This window comes from Nuphar pumila, chromosome 4 (assembly GCF_984573655.1).
Source record: "Nuphar pumila chromosome 4, dmNupPumi1.hap1.1, whole genome shotgun sequence".
NCBI lineage: Eukaryota > Viridiplantae > Streptophyta > Magnoliopsida > Nymphaeales > Nymphaeaceae > Nuphar > Nuphar pumila.
The window spans coordinates 143774640-143790129 of record NC_143252.1 but is presented as its reverse complement, the minus strand read 5'-3'; the positions used below and the strand labels follow the sequence as shown (position 1 = coordinate 143790129).

At 36.4% G+C, this 15490-nt stretch overlaps 1 protein-coding gene across 1 annotated transcript; it reads left to right on the top strand.

Moving 5' to 3' along the window:
* The first annotated feature begins 7676 nt into the window (after nucleotides 1-7676).
* Nucleotides 7677-14884, top strand: LOC149841454 (cation/calcium exchanger 4-like). Its single transcript, XM_090005271.1, is given in 3 exon segments — nucleotides 7677-7734; nucleotides 13219-13341; nucleotides 13344-14884. Coding segments are annotated over 3 exon segments (1722 nt in total).
* Nucleotides 14885-15490: the final 606 nt, after the last annotated feature.

Genomic DNA, 15490 nt, shown 5'->3' with positions numbered 1-15490 from the left:
GTAGGAAGGGTGATAGAATTTTACTTATTAAATTAGTATTAGGTACGGATATTATTAATATTATTAGTGTTTATGCACCTCAAGTAGGTTTAGATGATTCCATTAAGCATCAATTTTGGAAAGATTTAGATGGAGTAGTACAAGAGACATCTTATGGAGAAAAGCTTTTCATCGGTGGTGACCTTAATGGACATGTAGGCATTAGTAGGGATGGATTTGAGAATATCCATGGAGGCTATGGTATAGGAGAAAGAAATGAAAGTGGAGAAAGGATTTTAGATTTTTGTTTGTCCTATGATATGATCTTAGCAAACACTTGGTTTAGGAAGAGGGAGTCTCACCTAGTAACATTTAAAAGTGGGGTTAATACGAGTCAGATAGATTTTTTCCTACTTAGAAAGAGAGATAGGGGTTGTTGCATCGATTGTAAGGTTATACCAGGAGAAAGTGTAGCTACACAACATAGAGTCTTAATTTTAGATCTTAGAATTAGACAATGCCGCAAAAGGGATAGACATAGGATAGATCCTAGAATTAAGTGGTGGGCACTGAAAGGAGCTAAACAAGGAATGTTTGTAGAGCAGGTAGTTAAGGAAGTTGATTGGTGTCTCGAGGAGGATTCAGAATCAATGTGGAATAAGATAGCGGGTGGTATAAGAAAAGTAGCTAAGGAGGTATTGGGTGAGTCTAAAGGCGGTGCACCACTAGGTAAGGATACATCATGGTGGAACGAGGATGTCAAATTAGCTATTAAGGTTAAAAGAGAGTGTTATAGAAATCTAAGTAAGAGTCGTGATAATGAGAATTTGGAGAAGTATATGATAGCAAAGAAGGAAGCTAAAAAAGTTGTTCGAAACGCAAGGGCTAAGGTATATAAGGAGGTTTATGACAAGTTGGATACCAAAGAAGGCGAGAAGGATATTTATAGGCTTGCAAAGATGAGAGATAGGAAATCGAAGGATTTGGGTATGGTTAGATGTATCAAAGATGAAACGCAAAGGGTTTTAGTCAAAGATGAGGAGATTAAGGAGAGATGGAAAGATTATTTTGATAAGCTATTTAATGATAGTCATGCTCAAGATCTTGGAGACTTCTCCATTCCTTTTCATGAGATAAATCGTGACTTCATGCGCAAGATTCAAAAGAAAGAAATTGCAGAGGCTTTGAAGAAAATGAAATCAAGAAGGGCAGTTGGCCCAGATGGTATACCTATCGAGGCTTGGAAATGCTTGGGAGAGAAAGGTTTAGAATGGTTGACAAATCTTTTTAACTTGATTTGGCGAACAAATAAGATGCCTAATGAGTGGAGGAAGAGTACTTTGGTGCCTTTATATAAGAATAAGGGTGATATACAAGATTGCACAAACTATCGTGGTATAAAACTCATGAGTCATACTATGAAACTTTGGGAGAGGGTGATTGAGTCTAGGTTGAGGAAGGTTGTCATGATATCGGAGAATCAATTTGGTTTTATGCCTGGAAGATCAACTATGGAAGCTATACATCTTCTTAGACAACTTATTGAAAGATATAGAGAGAGGAACAAAGATTTGCATATGGTTTTTATTGATTTAGAGAAGGCATACGATAGAGTACCTAGGGACGTTCTCTGGTGGACAATGATGAAGAAAGGTGTTTCTCTCAAGTACATTAGTATAATTAAAGATATGTATGAAGGAGTAGTAACCAATGTCCGCACTTGTGGAGGGGTGACAACCAATTTCCCGATAACGGTTGGGTTACATCAAGGATCTGCTTTAAGCCCTTTCCTATTTGCAATAGTGATGGATGAGCTTACGAGATCAATTCAAGAAAATGTACCGTGGTGTATGTTGTTTGCTGATGATATTGTTTTGATTGATGAGTCTAGAGTTGGGGTTAATGCTAAGTTAGAATTATGGAGACAGACATTGGAAGCTAGAGGTTTTAAGTTGAGTAAGAGTAAGACTGAATATATGGAATGTCGGTTTAGTAAGCAACGAAGTAGTGATGGGAGTGTAGTGAAGCTTGGTGAGCAAGATATACCGGTGAATGATTATTTCAAATATTTGGGATCCATCATTCAAAAGTATGGAGAAATTGATGGAGATGTAAATCATAGGATAAAGGTTGGGTGGATGAAATGGAAAAGTGCTACTGGAGTGCTGTGCGATCGTAGAATGCCATTGCGGTTGAAGGGAAAGTTTTATAGGACGACTATTAGACCCGCTTTACTATATGGTACGGAATGTTGGGCTGCCAAGAGACATCATATTCAAAAAATGAGTGTAGCTGAGATGCGGATGCTTAGATGGATGTGTGGAAATACAATAAAAGATAAGATTCAGAACGAAGAGATACGTAAGAAGGTAGGTGTTGCACCCATTGAAAATAAGATGCGAGAGAATCGTTTACGGTGGTTTGGACATATTCGGCGAAGGCCTAATGATGCTCCAGTTAGAAGGTTGGAGAAATGGGAAAATATATTAGTTAAAAGAGGTCGGGGTAGGCCTAGGAAGACTTGGATGGAGATGATAGGAAAGGATATGAATGCTTTGAACCTCACCGAGGACATGGCGTTGGATAGAAATGATTGGAGGAAAAGGATTCATGTGGAAGACCCAAAATGAATTTCTTTTTTGGTTCATATCGCTGACCCCAATTGTTTTGGGATGAAGGCGTAGTTGTTGTTGTTGTTGTTGTTGTTTGTATTTTTTTCTCAATCAGCATTAAACATGGTTTTATGAATTCATACTTGATTTTAGTTAGAATTTTAGGAGTATTATTTTTTAATTAATATATCTATGAGTGATGTTTGTTAGGATTTAGGGATTTGATTTTTTTTATGACATAAATATTAAGCTATGGTTTTTAGGCTTTTTGTGTTTTTTTTCTAATTACTATTAGGTATTAGGTATGAATTCATTAATAATGAATGCTTGATTTTAGTTTTTTTTATCAATTATCATAAATGTATAATTTATGTTGTTTGTAAAGAATAGGGATTTGAGTTGTTTTTTTATATTGGCGTGAATGTTTAGTTATGGTTTTGAGGTTTTTACGTGCTTTTCTTTTTCAATTAGCATTAAGCATGAATTCATGAACAATGAATGCTTATTTTGGTTAGAATATTAATATTTTTTGTTTAATTAATTAGCATAAATGATCTTTCTCTTTTCTACCTCAACCTGCTTGACCAGGTGGATACCATGCCCTTTTTAATGAGTGTCGGTGGGCACCCTAATTTTGATTCCTGGCTCCGCCCCTGGCAGCAGGTAACATCAAAAAACTGGTTGGGATAATAATAGCAATGCACTACTACTAATTGAATGAAAAACCTTCTCTTTCCCTTAGAAACAAATAATAACAAGCAAGGAAAGAAATTCTTGCTTTCCCTTAAAGGAATGTCGACACCAATGAGGAAAAAAAAAACATAAAGAGTCCAAATACTATACGAGAGAGAGGATGGACTATTTATCTTTTTTGAAGAAAACCACCCAATTCATTGGTAACAAGTGTTCCCTTTGTCCACTAGAGAGTCCATTTGGCTTCAACCTCATGACAAGTGAGGTACACACGTGGGTTTTAAAAGCATGATGTCTCTTCACCTTGGTGATGTCCATGAGTCACCCCTACCAAATGAGCGCACCATCATGGGAAATTGATTGTCTTTTTTTATAGATAAACTAAGGAAAGAAAAACATCATGGCCAAATTGACAATTTATCTAGCATTATATAATGACGAAAAAGAGAATTCACCTTGCAAGTTGAGGTGTTATGCCTTTTTTAATATTTATATGGAGAAACTGCCCCTAGGGTCAGAGACTTACCCGCACTAGCTCTGCTTGTCGTATTTGTTAAACGTCATTGACGTATCCCACTTATCATGGGATTTACTCCACGATAAGTGGATGCTCTTAATGATGTTGGACTCATTGGCTCATCTCACTTATCATGGAGATGAAATCTTTCCACGATAAATGGAGGTTGTTGCTGATTACATTGTTATCTTGATTCAAAGAATCATGCATCTCTATCACAAGAGATATCGTGAACCATTTTTTCTTGTAACCAATTTTATCTCCAAACCGTGTAACATGTATATACGTAGCACCTTAAGTCAATCTTGAGAACGAGAAGAAATTATTTTTTCCTCCAATGTTGTGCTCTATTGTTTCATTTTATTTAACAAAGTATCAGATCTAAGTCGATAATTGTTCTCTTTTGATACTTTCACCATGGCAGATGGAGAAGCTTGATCAATTCACAGCAGTGGCAGGAATGAACAAGAGTCGACTATCAATGAGTCGAATAATAATTCATGTTTTTTACATCATTTGGATAACCCTGGACAAATATTAGTTACCAACCCGCTCACAGGTGACAACTATGCATCTTGGAATCGAGCCATGACCGTAGCCCTATCAGCCAAAAATAAATTGGGATTTGTTGATGGGTCCGTTATGAAATCGAACACGTCTTCACCCACATTTGCCCAATGAACTAGATGCAACAACATGGTCCTCTCGTGGGTATTGAATTCGTTATCAAGGGATTTAACAGAGAACATGCTTTATGGAGAAACGATAGCCGAGGTGTGGAAAGAACTTCATGAGCAATTTTCCCAAACCAATGGACCATAAATTTTTTAAATTCGTCACTCCATTATGACACTTCATCAAAAAAATCCATCTATTTCAAATTATTACACAAAGATGAAAACTCTATGGGACGAGTTATGAACACAACTCGCTATTCCTACATGTGTTTGCAAAGTTTCTAAATCTCGCTCGGATCTATTTCGACAAGAGAGACTTATAGATTTTTTGATTTGTCTCAATGAATCCTATGCTCCTATAAGGAGTCAAATCTTAATCATGGATCCATTGCCAAACGTTAATAAAGCATACAACTTGTTGCAAGAAGAAAAACAAAAAGAGCTTAGAATAAAGCCCATAGTTGAGAATAATGTGGTGACAATTGTTGAACATGGTGGATGACAAAATCGATTCCCACCAAAAAAACTTCGCTCCAAGGGTAAAGGCCAAGGGGGACAACCAAAATGTTCTCATTGTGGAAAGTTAGGACACACTAAGGATCGTTGTTATCATATTCACGGGGTTTCCAACCAAACCTATCGGTTTCAATAATCAATGTGTTAGGGCCCCAAATGCAGAAAGGCGTCATTCTCAAAGCTTTGCAGCACAAGTTCAATCTAAACCAGCACATTCGACCAATAGCTTTGCTCCTCAACTCACCATGGATCAATACAACAAATTCTTATCTCTCATATCAAAAGGTAAAGAAATAATGTTGAACATGACAAGTAATCACTTTGCCAACTTAACTCAATCTCCTTCTAGTGTGTGGATTCTTGATTCTGGAGCAAGCAATCATATGTGTTGCCCATTATATACATTATCTTTTCTCGAACCTCATTATTTACAATCCGTTAGACTTTCAAATGACATACTTTCTTATGTGACCCATATTGGAAAGACTGTCATCTCCCCAGACATTGCATTGGACCATGTCCTTCAAGTACCATCTTTTAAATTCAATTTGATATTTGTTAGTAAACTTACTGAATCCTTAAATTGTGAAGTTTACTTCTTTTCTACTCATTGTGAAATACAGGACCATCGATCGAAGAGGATGATTGGTATGGGTAAAGTGCGCCTAGGACTATACTACCTAGAGATGGAATTGAGTCATATTGTTGTAACCTCCACGAACCAAATAAAACTCTTTGACCTATGGCATTGGCGATTAGGCCATCCATCATCCCAATGCCAAAAGCATTTATCTCAAAACAATGAATATATTCCCTTTAATAATTGCCAATGCATTATATGCCTGTTGGCAAAACAAACTCTTTTACCTTTCTCCAAAAGTAACTCGCGTGCTTCTTCTTTGTTTGACTTAATTCATATTGATATTTGGGGAGAATATCTCATTCCTTTCATTATTGGGGCACATTATTTTCTCACTATTGTGGATGATTTTTCAAGTGCTACTTGACTATTTTTTATGTGTTTCAAATCCCAAACTAAAAAGTTACTTCAAACATTCATCAATATGGTTAAAGTGCAGTTTAATTTACATGTTAAATGCATTAAATCTGATAATAGTTCTGAGTTCTTCTCTCATGACATGCATGATTTTCTTTCTACTAATGGCATTTTGCAACAACATTCTTGTGTTTCAACACCCCAACAAAATGAAGTTGTTAAACGCAAACATAGACATCTTTTAGAAGTTGCAAGAGCCTTGATATTTCAAGCAAACTTGCCTATCAAATTTTGGGGTGAATGTATTTTCACGGTAGCTTATTTAATAAATAGATTACCCACTTCACGGTTGGATAAAGAGGTTTGCAAAATGCCATATGAGATGTTACATAAATCCAAGCCAAAGCATTAACATTTAAAAGTTTTTTGTTGTTTATGTTTTGCACACAATATAAATTACAAACAAAAATTTGATGCTCGTGCGCATACATATATTTTTGTTAGATATCCTCATGGTAAAAAAGGATACAAGGTTTTTGATTTTGATAAACAATAAATCTTCGTGAACCATGATGTCATCTTTCATGAGAAGGTATTTCTCTTTCATTCATATGTTGAGAAAGCCATCAGTGATCACGTGTTACCTCTTCCCATCTTAGATGACCAACACAAAGATCTGAAACCCATCTCGCCCAATTCAATTGATCCTGCACACCTACCTAAAACAATTCCTATAGACCCACCGGATCAATGTAGGAGATCTACCAGAAACAAAAGCCAACTTGTGTACCTAAAAGATTACCAATGTTCGCACACAACACTTTACACATACACATCTGACTCTAAGGTAAAGAAGTCCTCATTTTCACTTTCAAACTACCTTTCTTTCTCTAAAGAGCATGTAGCTTTCTTGGTTTCTATATCTTGTCATGATGAACCATCGGATTACCATGCTGCTATGAAAGATAAGAAATGGTGTAAGGCTATGAGAGATGAGATCAAGGCATTGGAAGAAAACAACACTTGGACTCTTACTACTTTGCCCTAAAGAAAAAAAGCGATTAGAAACAAATGGGTTTTCAAGATCAAGTATAATTTTGATGGCGCCATTGAGAGGTACAAAGCATGTTTGATGGCAAAAGGATACACACAATAAGAGGGTCTGGACTACCATGATACCTTCGCCTTGGTTGCCAAACTTGTTACAATGAAGTACTTATTATTAGTTGCAGTTGTTTCTCATTGGCCCCTATATCAACTAGATGTCAATAATGCCTTCTTACATGGAGACCTAGAGGAAGAGATTATGAAGCTGCCACCCGGATACACCACAAAGGGAGAGAAATTGGTTTGGTGCCTCAACAAGTCTCTTTATAGACTTAAACATGTGTCTCGTCAGTAAAATTTTCTCAAGCTCTCAAGCACGCATGCTTCAAGCAATCTTTGGCCGACTATTCCTTATTTTTTTTTATTATGGGGCCTAAAAAGGTATTTGTTATTGTCTATGTGAATGATGTGATTGTAATTGGGAATGATGATTCTCTCATTTTCAAAGTGAAAGCCCTGCTTCATGAGCAATTTCACATCAAAGACCTCAAAAAATTAAAATATTTTCTCAACATTGAGGTTGCTCACTCTCATTGAAAGATGTTGGGTATCTTGGATCCAAACTCAATGACATTTCAATGGAGCAACACCTAAAGTTGGATCATAGTGGCGAAATACTTAAAGATCCAACTTCATATCGACGGCTTGTGGGAAGGCTCATATATTTAACAATTACACGGCCCGACATCACATAGTTTGTACATATTCTTAGCCAGTTTATGTAGGAGCCGCGCCAACCTCATTGAGATACAACCATGAAACTCCTTAGATATTTGAAAGGAAATCTCGGTAAAGAAATCTTATTGAGTGCTAACAACTTTATGCACCTTTTCTACTATACAGATTCAGATTTGGTTTGTTATTCTATTACAAGGTGCTCCACCACCGGATATTGCACTTTCTTGGGTGACAACCCCATCTCTTAGAAAACCAAGAAATAAAACATTGTGTCTCGTTCATTTAATGAGGCCGAATACAGATCTATGACCATGACTACCAATGAAATCATTTGGTTAAGATATTTACTTAGTGATCTTGGTTTCCCTCTTAATGGACCTGCCACTCTACATTGCGACAATCAATCTGCTTTACATATTGCAGCCAATTCAGTCTTTCATGAACGCACTAAGCACATTGATCTTGATTTGTCACTTTATCAGAGAAAAGCTTCAACGACACATCATTACTACCCAATTCATTCTTAGTCAAGATCAACGTGATGACATTTTCACTAAGGCACTTGACAGAGATCAACTCTGTTATCTTCTTGGCAAGATGGGTGTGATTAACCCTCACACACTATGTTGAAGGGGAGTGTTAAGCGTAATTGATGTATCCCACTTATCGTGGGATTTACTCCACGATAAGTGAATGTTGTTAATGACGTTGGACTCATTGGCTCATCTCACTTATTGTGGAGATGAAATCTTTCCATGATAAGTGGAGGTTGTTGCTGATTCTTTGCAACTATCATGGAGGTTGTTAGGATAGATCCACGATAAGTGGATAAGACATTATATGGATGAACCATTTTGTGCATTGTATCATATGTGCAGTTGCTACATTTGAGATGTAGCAATTGCCCATTCTGGTTCAAGGAATCACATATATCTCTTTCACAAGAGATATCATGAACCATTTTTTCTTGTAACCAATTTTCTCTCCAAACCGTATAACATGTATATATTAACACCTTAAGTCAATCTTGATAATGAGAAGAAATTATTTTCCCTCCTTTGTCGTGCTTTATCGTTTCATTTTATTTAACAATATTTATTATCACTGTCCTAATAGCTCAAAACTTTGTGGGCTTACCCCTTACTCCCAAGGAGTCACCATTCTTCAGTTTGTGTAAGGAATGATGCCCATGGGATTTAAACTTAGACCGTGAGCTTAGCGGCCTAGGTCCTATTGCACTTTGTCAAACCCCTTTGGGGCGAGGTGTTATGCCTTTGTTGTATGACCTGCAAATTTTAAAGAATATTTAAACAAAATATTAGCCTAAATACTGGTGACATTTCAATTCCTTCACAATTAATTATTATTTACCTCATTTGATAATTTATTGGCATATTTTTGGGTAAACACTAATTATTTTATAATTAATTATCATTTATAATCAATTAATAAATAATGATTAATTCACATTTGTACGAGGTTCGCAAATGAACTAATGGTTTAGGAGATGATAAACTTTAAATTTTATCCAATTATAAGTGAGATTTTATTAAAATATGAATCTATAAGGTTTTTGAGACATATTTGGGTTTTGATCCTAATGTGTGTGTGGGGGGGGGGGGGGGGGGGTCCAAGCGGATCAACCCACATAAACTTAAGATCGAGATGTCAGATTAGGGCACACAAGATCTATTGAATCTTAAAATAATATACGGGTTTGAATCTTTGTAGGAGATCCAAATGGATCAACACACTTAATTAGGATTGGATCTCAAAACCATTTGGATATAGATCCTAGTGGAGATCCAAAATGATCAACCCAAATAGGTTGGATTTTGGACCTAGTTCAATAAGGATCCACACTATTTGGATCCTAGGGTTCTTGAATTTGAACCCAGTTCAAATGGATTTGCACTAATTGGATCTTTAACTCTTATTAGATCTATTTGGTGGACCCAATTCGAATTAACAAAATATATTATAATGTGTGTGTATATATATATATATATATTTAAGAATTGAATCTGGATCTTAGTAAGAATCCAATCAAGACCCACCTACAAAATTCTGAATTTGGAATATCTAATTAAGACATGTTGCATCCAATAGATTCAAAAGACAATTGGGTTTGGATTTTAATAGATCCACACGAGTCAACCCACCAGAAACAATTTTGGACTCGATGTGTTTGGATTCTTATTTGGATCCAGAAGATTTAAATGGATCAACACACTTGATTGGGATTGGATCCACTTGGCAGATCTGATCCAAATTAAAACTAATTTATGTTTTCAATCCCTATTTAGAGCTAGTTTATGGATTTGGGTTTGGATCAAAGGACCCAAAACTTAAACCATCACTTTACTCACCCATCAAATCCCTAGTGCACTCAAGCCTCCAAAATCCCTTAAAACCCATACCAAACCCTCTTTAAATATTCCAAAATCCTCACCTACCTCCCTTCACATCCCTTGTTTCAAGCACAATCTCCTAAAATCCTCACCTACCTCCTTTCACATTTTTTGTTTCAAGCATGATCTCCTAAATTCCTGACCTACCTCCCTTCATATCCCTTGTTTCAAGCATGATCACTTAAAATTCTCACCTTCCTTCACATCCCTTGTTTCAAGCTTGAAAACATGCCCAAACTCCTATAAATACCGTTTACACCCTCGCTCACTCTCAAGTCTTTCTCTTCCTTAACACCCCCTCTCACTTTTGTTACCTTGAGGTAAAGGCAACCACCAACCTCACTACTACCACCATTTCTCCCTTCCTGTCTATTGAACTAGGCTCGGCCCAACCGAGTGGTGCTTAGGCTAGTTGAGCCCTTATGTTCGGTTTGTTCATCGCTCTCTCCCATACTTCTTTTTGCCTTTCGGCATGATTACCTCCACCACCTTCGTCGTCGGGCTTGCTGAAGTGCGATAGACCACGTATGCACTCTTGTACTTGAGACACAGAACTTGAGGCATGTGTTAAACTGTGTTTGCTTTCGTATCCGTTGGCAAGCGCAATCCAGGTTGCATGTTTTTGGAGAAAAATTCTTACAAATATTTTTGGAATTTTGTAGGTTTGCTTTGACTTAGCGTGTATGCATAGATTTAGATTACATGATTCAAAGTTTGTATATTTGTGAAGTACAAATATTTTTCGTATAAAATATATATGCATGAATGAAATTACAAATGCATATTTTTTATTTTATAGGAATATGTATATACATGAATCCTAAATATTTCAAAAATGTTGGTTATGCATGTTCTGCATTTCAAATGATTTGAGATATTAACTATGTGTGTTTTCGACCTGTATGTTGTTAAAAAAAAAGAAATAAGTTTCGATGCAGTGAAACCGATTTGCTTAATTGATTATGGTTATGTAATCAAGTTTGTTTTAAGCATGTGTACGAATAAAAAATCAAATTGACAATGCATGAGTGCAGTTGTAAAAATCAAGATTTATAAAGTGTGTTAGCATGATGCTTATGCCTATAACATGATGTAGTGTATAATGAATGATGTAATGCATGTTGAATGATGCATGTATGTATTGCATAATGATTAAACTTTACCATGATAAAAATATAATATGCAACTGTTTCTTTTCAAGTGAATGCTTGACCTCAAATGGGTGGCTCCCAACTTTATATGTGGTCAACTGGATTTGTATGAGTTAGTCTTCCAAAGCGGTGACCAATAAACTTGTGATTGGTTAATTAAAATCATGTGTACTTATGCCCTATGAAAGCCATTGATCTTTTAAGTGATTAATTATGTTTAAGCACATATATCAAGATAATTAATTAAATAATGAATGATATGCATGTTAATTCTCTTGTGACTTACAATGAGAGGGTAAGTGGTACACTAGGCTTTGTGGGGTTTTGTAAGCACAGAGGGTTGTTTTTTCAACCACGAAGATAAGAGATGGTTACCACTGATGCCATGGGATGGTAGTGAGATTGTTTCAAATGAAATTAAATTTTAATATGTTAGGTTGAGGGTATTAGGGTCTCTCTCGACAGGTTTGTTCCTCACCTATAACTAAAAAAGATATGCAAAACCAGAATAATAAGACACAAATTAATTAAATATACCCCTATCGTACCTCTAATCCATATATTGTCTATGATATACTCACAAAGTATTGCGAAAGAAAAATAAAAGTGTATTGTGCATGTAGTGAAATATGACATACATTATTTAAGAAAAAAAATATAAATAAAAAATTATAAATTACCCATGCATAAGGTGAATGTTTCGTTTGCACTGCTAAATCGTGCATAAATTAAATGATCATTCATGAGTAAGATTATTGTATAGGATATTAAATTGTTGTATTACAATTATTTGTTAACCAATTATGCAATGATAATTATTTATTTATCATATGCGCATGAAAAGAATGTTGTTTCATATATGCTTTTGTCTATGTATATATGTTTTGTTATTGTATTCTTAGTGAGGGGTTTGTGGATATTTGCCCCCCTACAAAATTTCAGGTAATTAATAGTCTACTGGAATGATTGCGAGAAGTTGTGAAAGCATCGAGTGCCAGTCGTTTTTCTTTTTCGAAAATTAAATGTTGGATACATATTATTACTGGTTTTAAAAAACATTATAAATTATTCTGAAATAAAAATTCTTTGTTTACTAGAACTGAATTACTTTAGAAATGTTATCCACATTAAAAAATTAGTCTTTTCGTTATTGTATGATTCGTAACCAGCCTAAGGTTTTAGATCAAAGTCAAAAAAGGTTTTGTTGATAAAAAAAATCATGTGTTTTTCGTGTTTTAAAATCTTGGAACGTTACATTTGTAACATATTACATTTGCTTTTTATATTAAAAAATAATAGCCTTAGATAATTTTGTTTAACTTGAGCAGAGCTAAGCTTGAACTTGAAACATATGAATCAAGTTGAGCTCAAGCAAGCTTCAAATTGATACAAGTAGGATCATGTGCAGCCCTACTCTTATTCCCATATTTTAAAATGTGGAATCAGGCATCAATCTATACCAACTCTATAAGCAATCCTTTTCATATCAACCATTTCTATCAGCAGCCTGCTTGTTTCATGCAACTTTCGTAAGAAACTGCTGAGCTGACATCGTTTCCTCTTTTTTTTTCACGATGAATGAAACAAACACCAAATCCTTATTGTGAGAAAGTGTCATGCTGGTACAAATGAATCCCAATGTTTTCACCACCTACCACTTTTCATGTGTGAATCCTTGAGTGCTTACCCCCTTATTCAAGCATTCATATAAAAAGGAAGAGCTGGGAGGATTTTTTTAGAAATTTTGTGTTTCTCGTGAAAGGGAATGAAACAAACCCGTTATAAGGGAAATTCTTGCGATATACTTAAATATATGTTCACTATTGAGAAACTCTCGGCAAATTATAAGCATACGGTAATCGCTGGGATTTGGCGTCAACTCTGCACGGGATTGAAGGATCATAAAGGATATGGTAATCGCTGCGAGTTCTTACGATCGAATAGGCAATGCGGTTCTGGCGGGTACTTCGATTACATAACGTTCTTCTACTGCACATGCGAGCGAGTTTTGTTGGTTATCTGGTTTTCGGCGTCTGGCTTGCTGCCCTCTTCTATATGCTGGGTAATACAACAGCGGACTACTTCTATTGTTGCCTGGAGAAGCTCTCCAGCCTCTTGAATTTGCCGCCCACAGTTGCCGGTGTTTCGCTTCTTCCTCTTGGCAATGGTGCACCAGATGTTTTTCCCAGTATTGCTGCATTTGTGGGCTCGGGCACCGGCGAGGTGGGACTTAACAGCGTGTTGAGAGGTGCTATTTTTGTCACCTGTGTTGTTGTTGGCACCGTATCGTTGTGTATCTCCGGGTACCAAACTCAGATCGATCAAAGGTGCTTTATTAGGGATGTCTGCTTCTTTCTAGTGACCCTTGCATCTCTTGGTCTGATTCTGATTGTTGGTCGGGTCAGTGTCTGGGGAGCAATTGTTTTTGTTTCTATATACTTGGTGTATGCATTCGTGGTTGCTGCGAATGAGGTGCTGAGAAAGCATGTCAAGAAATTGCGTTTAGATGCAGTGATGTCGTTACTTCCTGTAAGAGGAAATGTATTTTCTCAGAGGATTGAAGAAGATGATTCAATGTACAGTCCATTGTTGGATATAGAAACATTTGGGGACAATCCTGATGATGTTGCTCACTTGTATGCTGCATTGCCTCAATGGATGTGGGCGTCAAATGTTGCGATATACTCAGTGATCGATGAACTGAGGCCTTTATGGGGTTGGAGCGATGATCAGGAGCGTGATTTTTCTTTATTTTCTTGTTTGAAGCTCTTATTATTGGTTTTAGAGCTTCCTTTAACATTTCCAAGGCGATTGACAATACCCATTTTTGAGGAGGAAAGATTGTCTAAGGGATATGCTGTTGCAAGCGCTACCTTAGCTCCTATCCTGCTAGCTTTTCTTTATAATACTCAAGAAAGTAAGGCATCATCAGTTGATGTGGTTGTCTATGTTATAAGCACCGTTATTGGTGCAGCTCTTGGAACTCTTGCATATTATTACTTCACAGATTCAGAACATCCCCTTCGGAGGTTCTTGTTTCCATGGGTTTCAGGAGGATTCATTACGAGTATCATCTGGTTCTACATTGTTGCCAATGAACTTGTGGCTCTCTTAGTTGCATTGGGTGTAATACTTGGGATCAACCCTTAAATCCTTGGATTGACTGTATTGGCATGGGGAAACTCAATGGGTGATTTGATGTCTAATGTTGCTTTGGCTATGAATGGGAGGGATGGCATGCAGATTGCTTTCTCAGGATGTTACGCTGGACCAATGTTTAACACACTTGTTGGATTAGGGGTTTCAATGCTGCTTGGAGCATGGTCTAATAGGCCTGGAGAATTCATAGTTCCAAGAGACAACAACCTGATTTATACTATGGCTTTTCTTGTTTGTGGACTTATCTGGGCTCTCGTAATTTTGCCTAAGAATGACATGCATCTAAGTAAGCTGTTAGGAGTTGGTCTTATCATCCTATATATGGTTTTCCTTTTCATTAGAGTTGGCAATGCAATGGGAGTTATATCACTGGCTGGTCTGCAATGACATTGCTGTGAAACATGGGAGTTTGATATATTATAGTTACTGGCTTAAGCTTATACAGAAGGAGCTGCACCAAGTAGTTACTTTTCCTGGGCAGATTTGGGAGATGTGTTCTTTTCAGTTTATATCTAGCTTATGGAGAGATGGTGATGCCTTGCAGATTTCATTTCTTACTGCAGTTTAGTGTATCCTAATCACAACCCTTCATCTGTCATTGCAAAATCTCTTTTACTTCAAGAAGTACTTTGTCTATCTGTTTGGTGCTTGCCTGGATTTGGCAGGGATAAGATATTCAATTGTTGTCGCTTATATATACAGAAGCAAAGGTTCTTGCATCTCATTGATTCTGTCATTCGTGTCATCGCAATCAGTTTCACATTATCTTGTACAGATTTTGATTGGCAGTTTTTAGTTGCACAGATTGAATGGACATGAAATTGTTATTTTTCGTTTCCAGGTATGGATAAGTTTCCACTTGCAAATTTTAATTCAGAGGCTCAGATTGAATATGAGATCAATCTTTATTTGTTATGTATCAATAAACTTGTTATGCTTTTCTGTCCGAGACAGCTTGGCTAAGGTGAGCCAGTTAATCTGCTTTATTCTTCA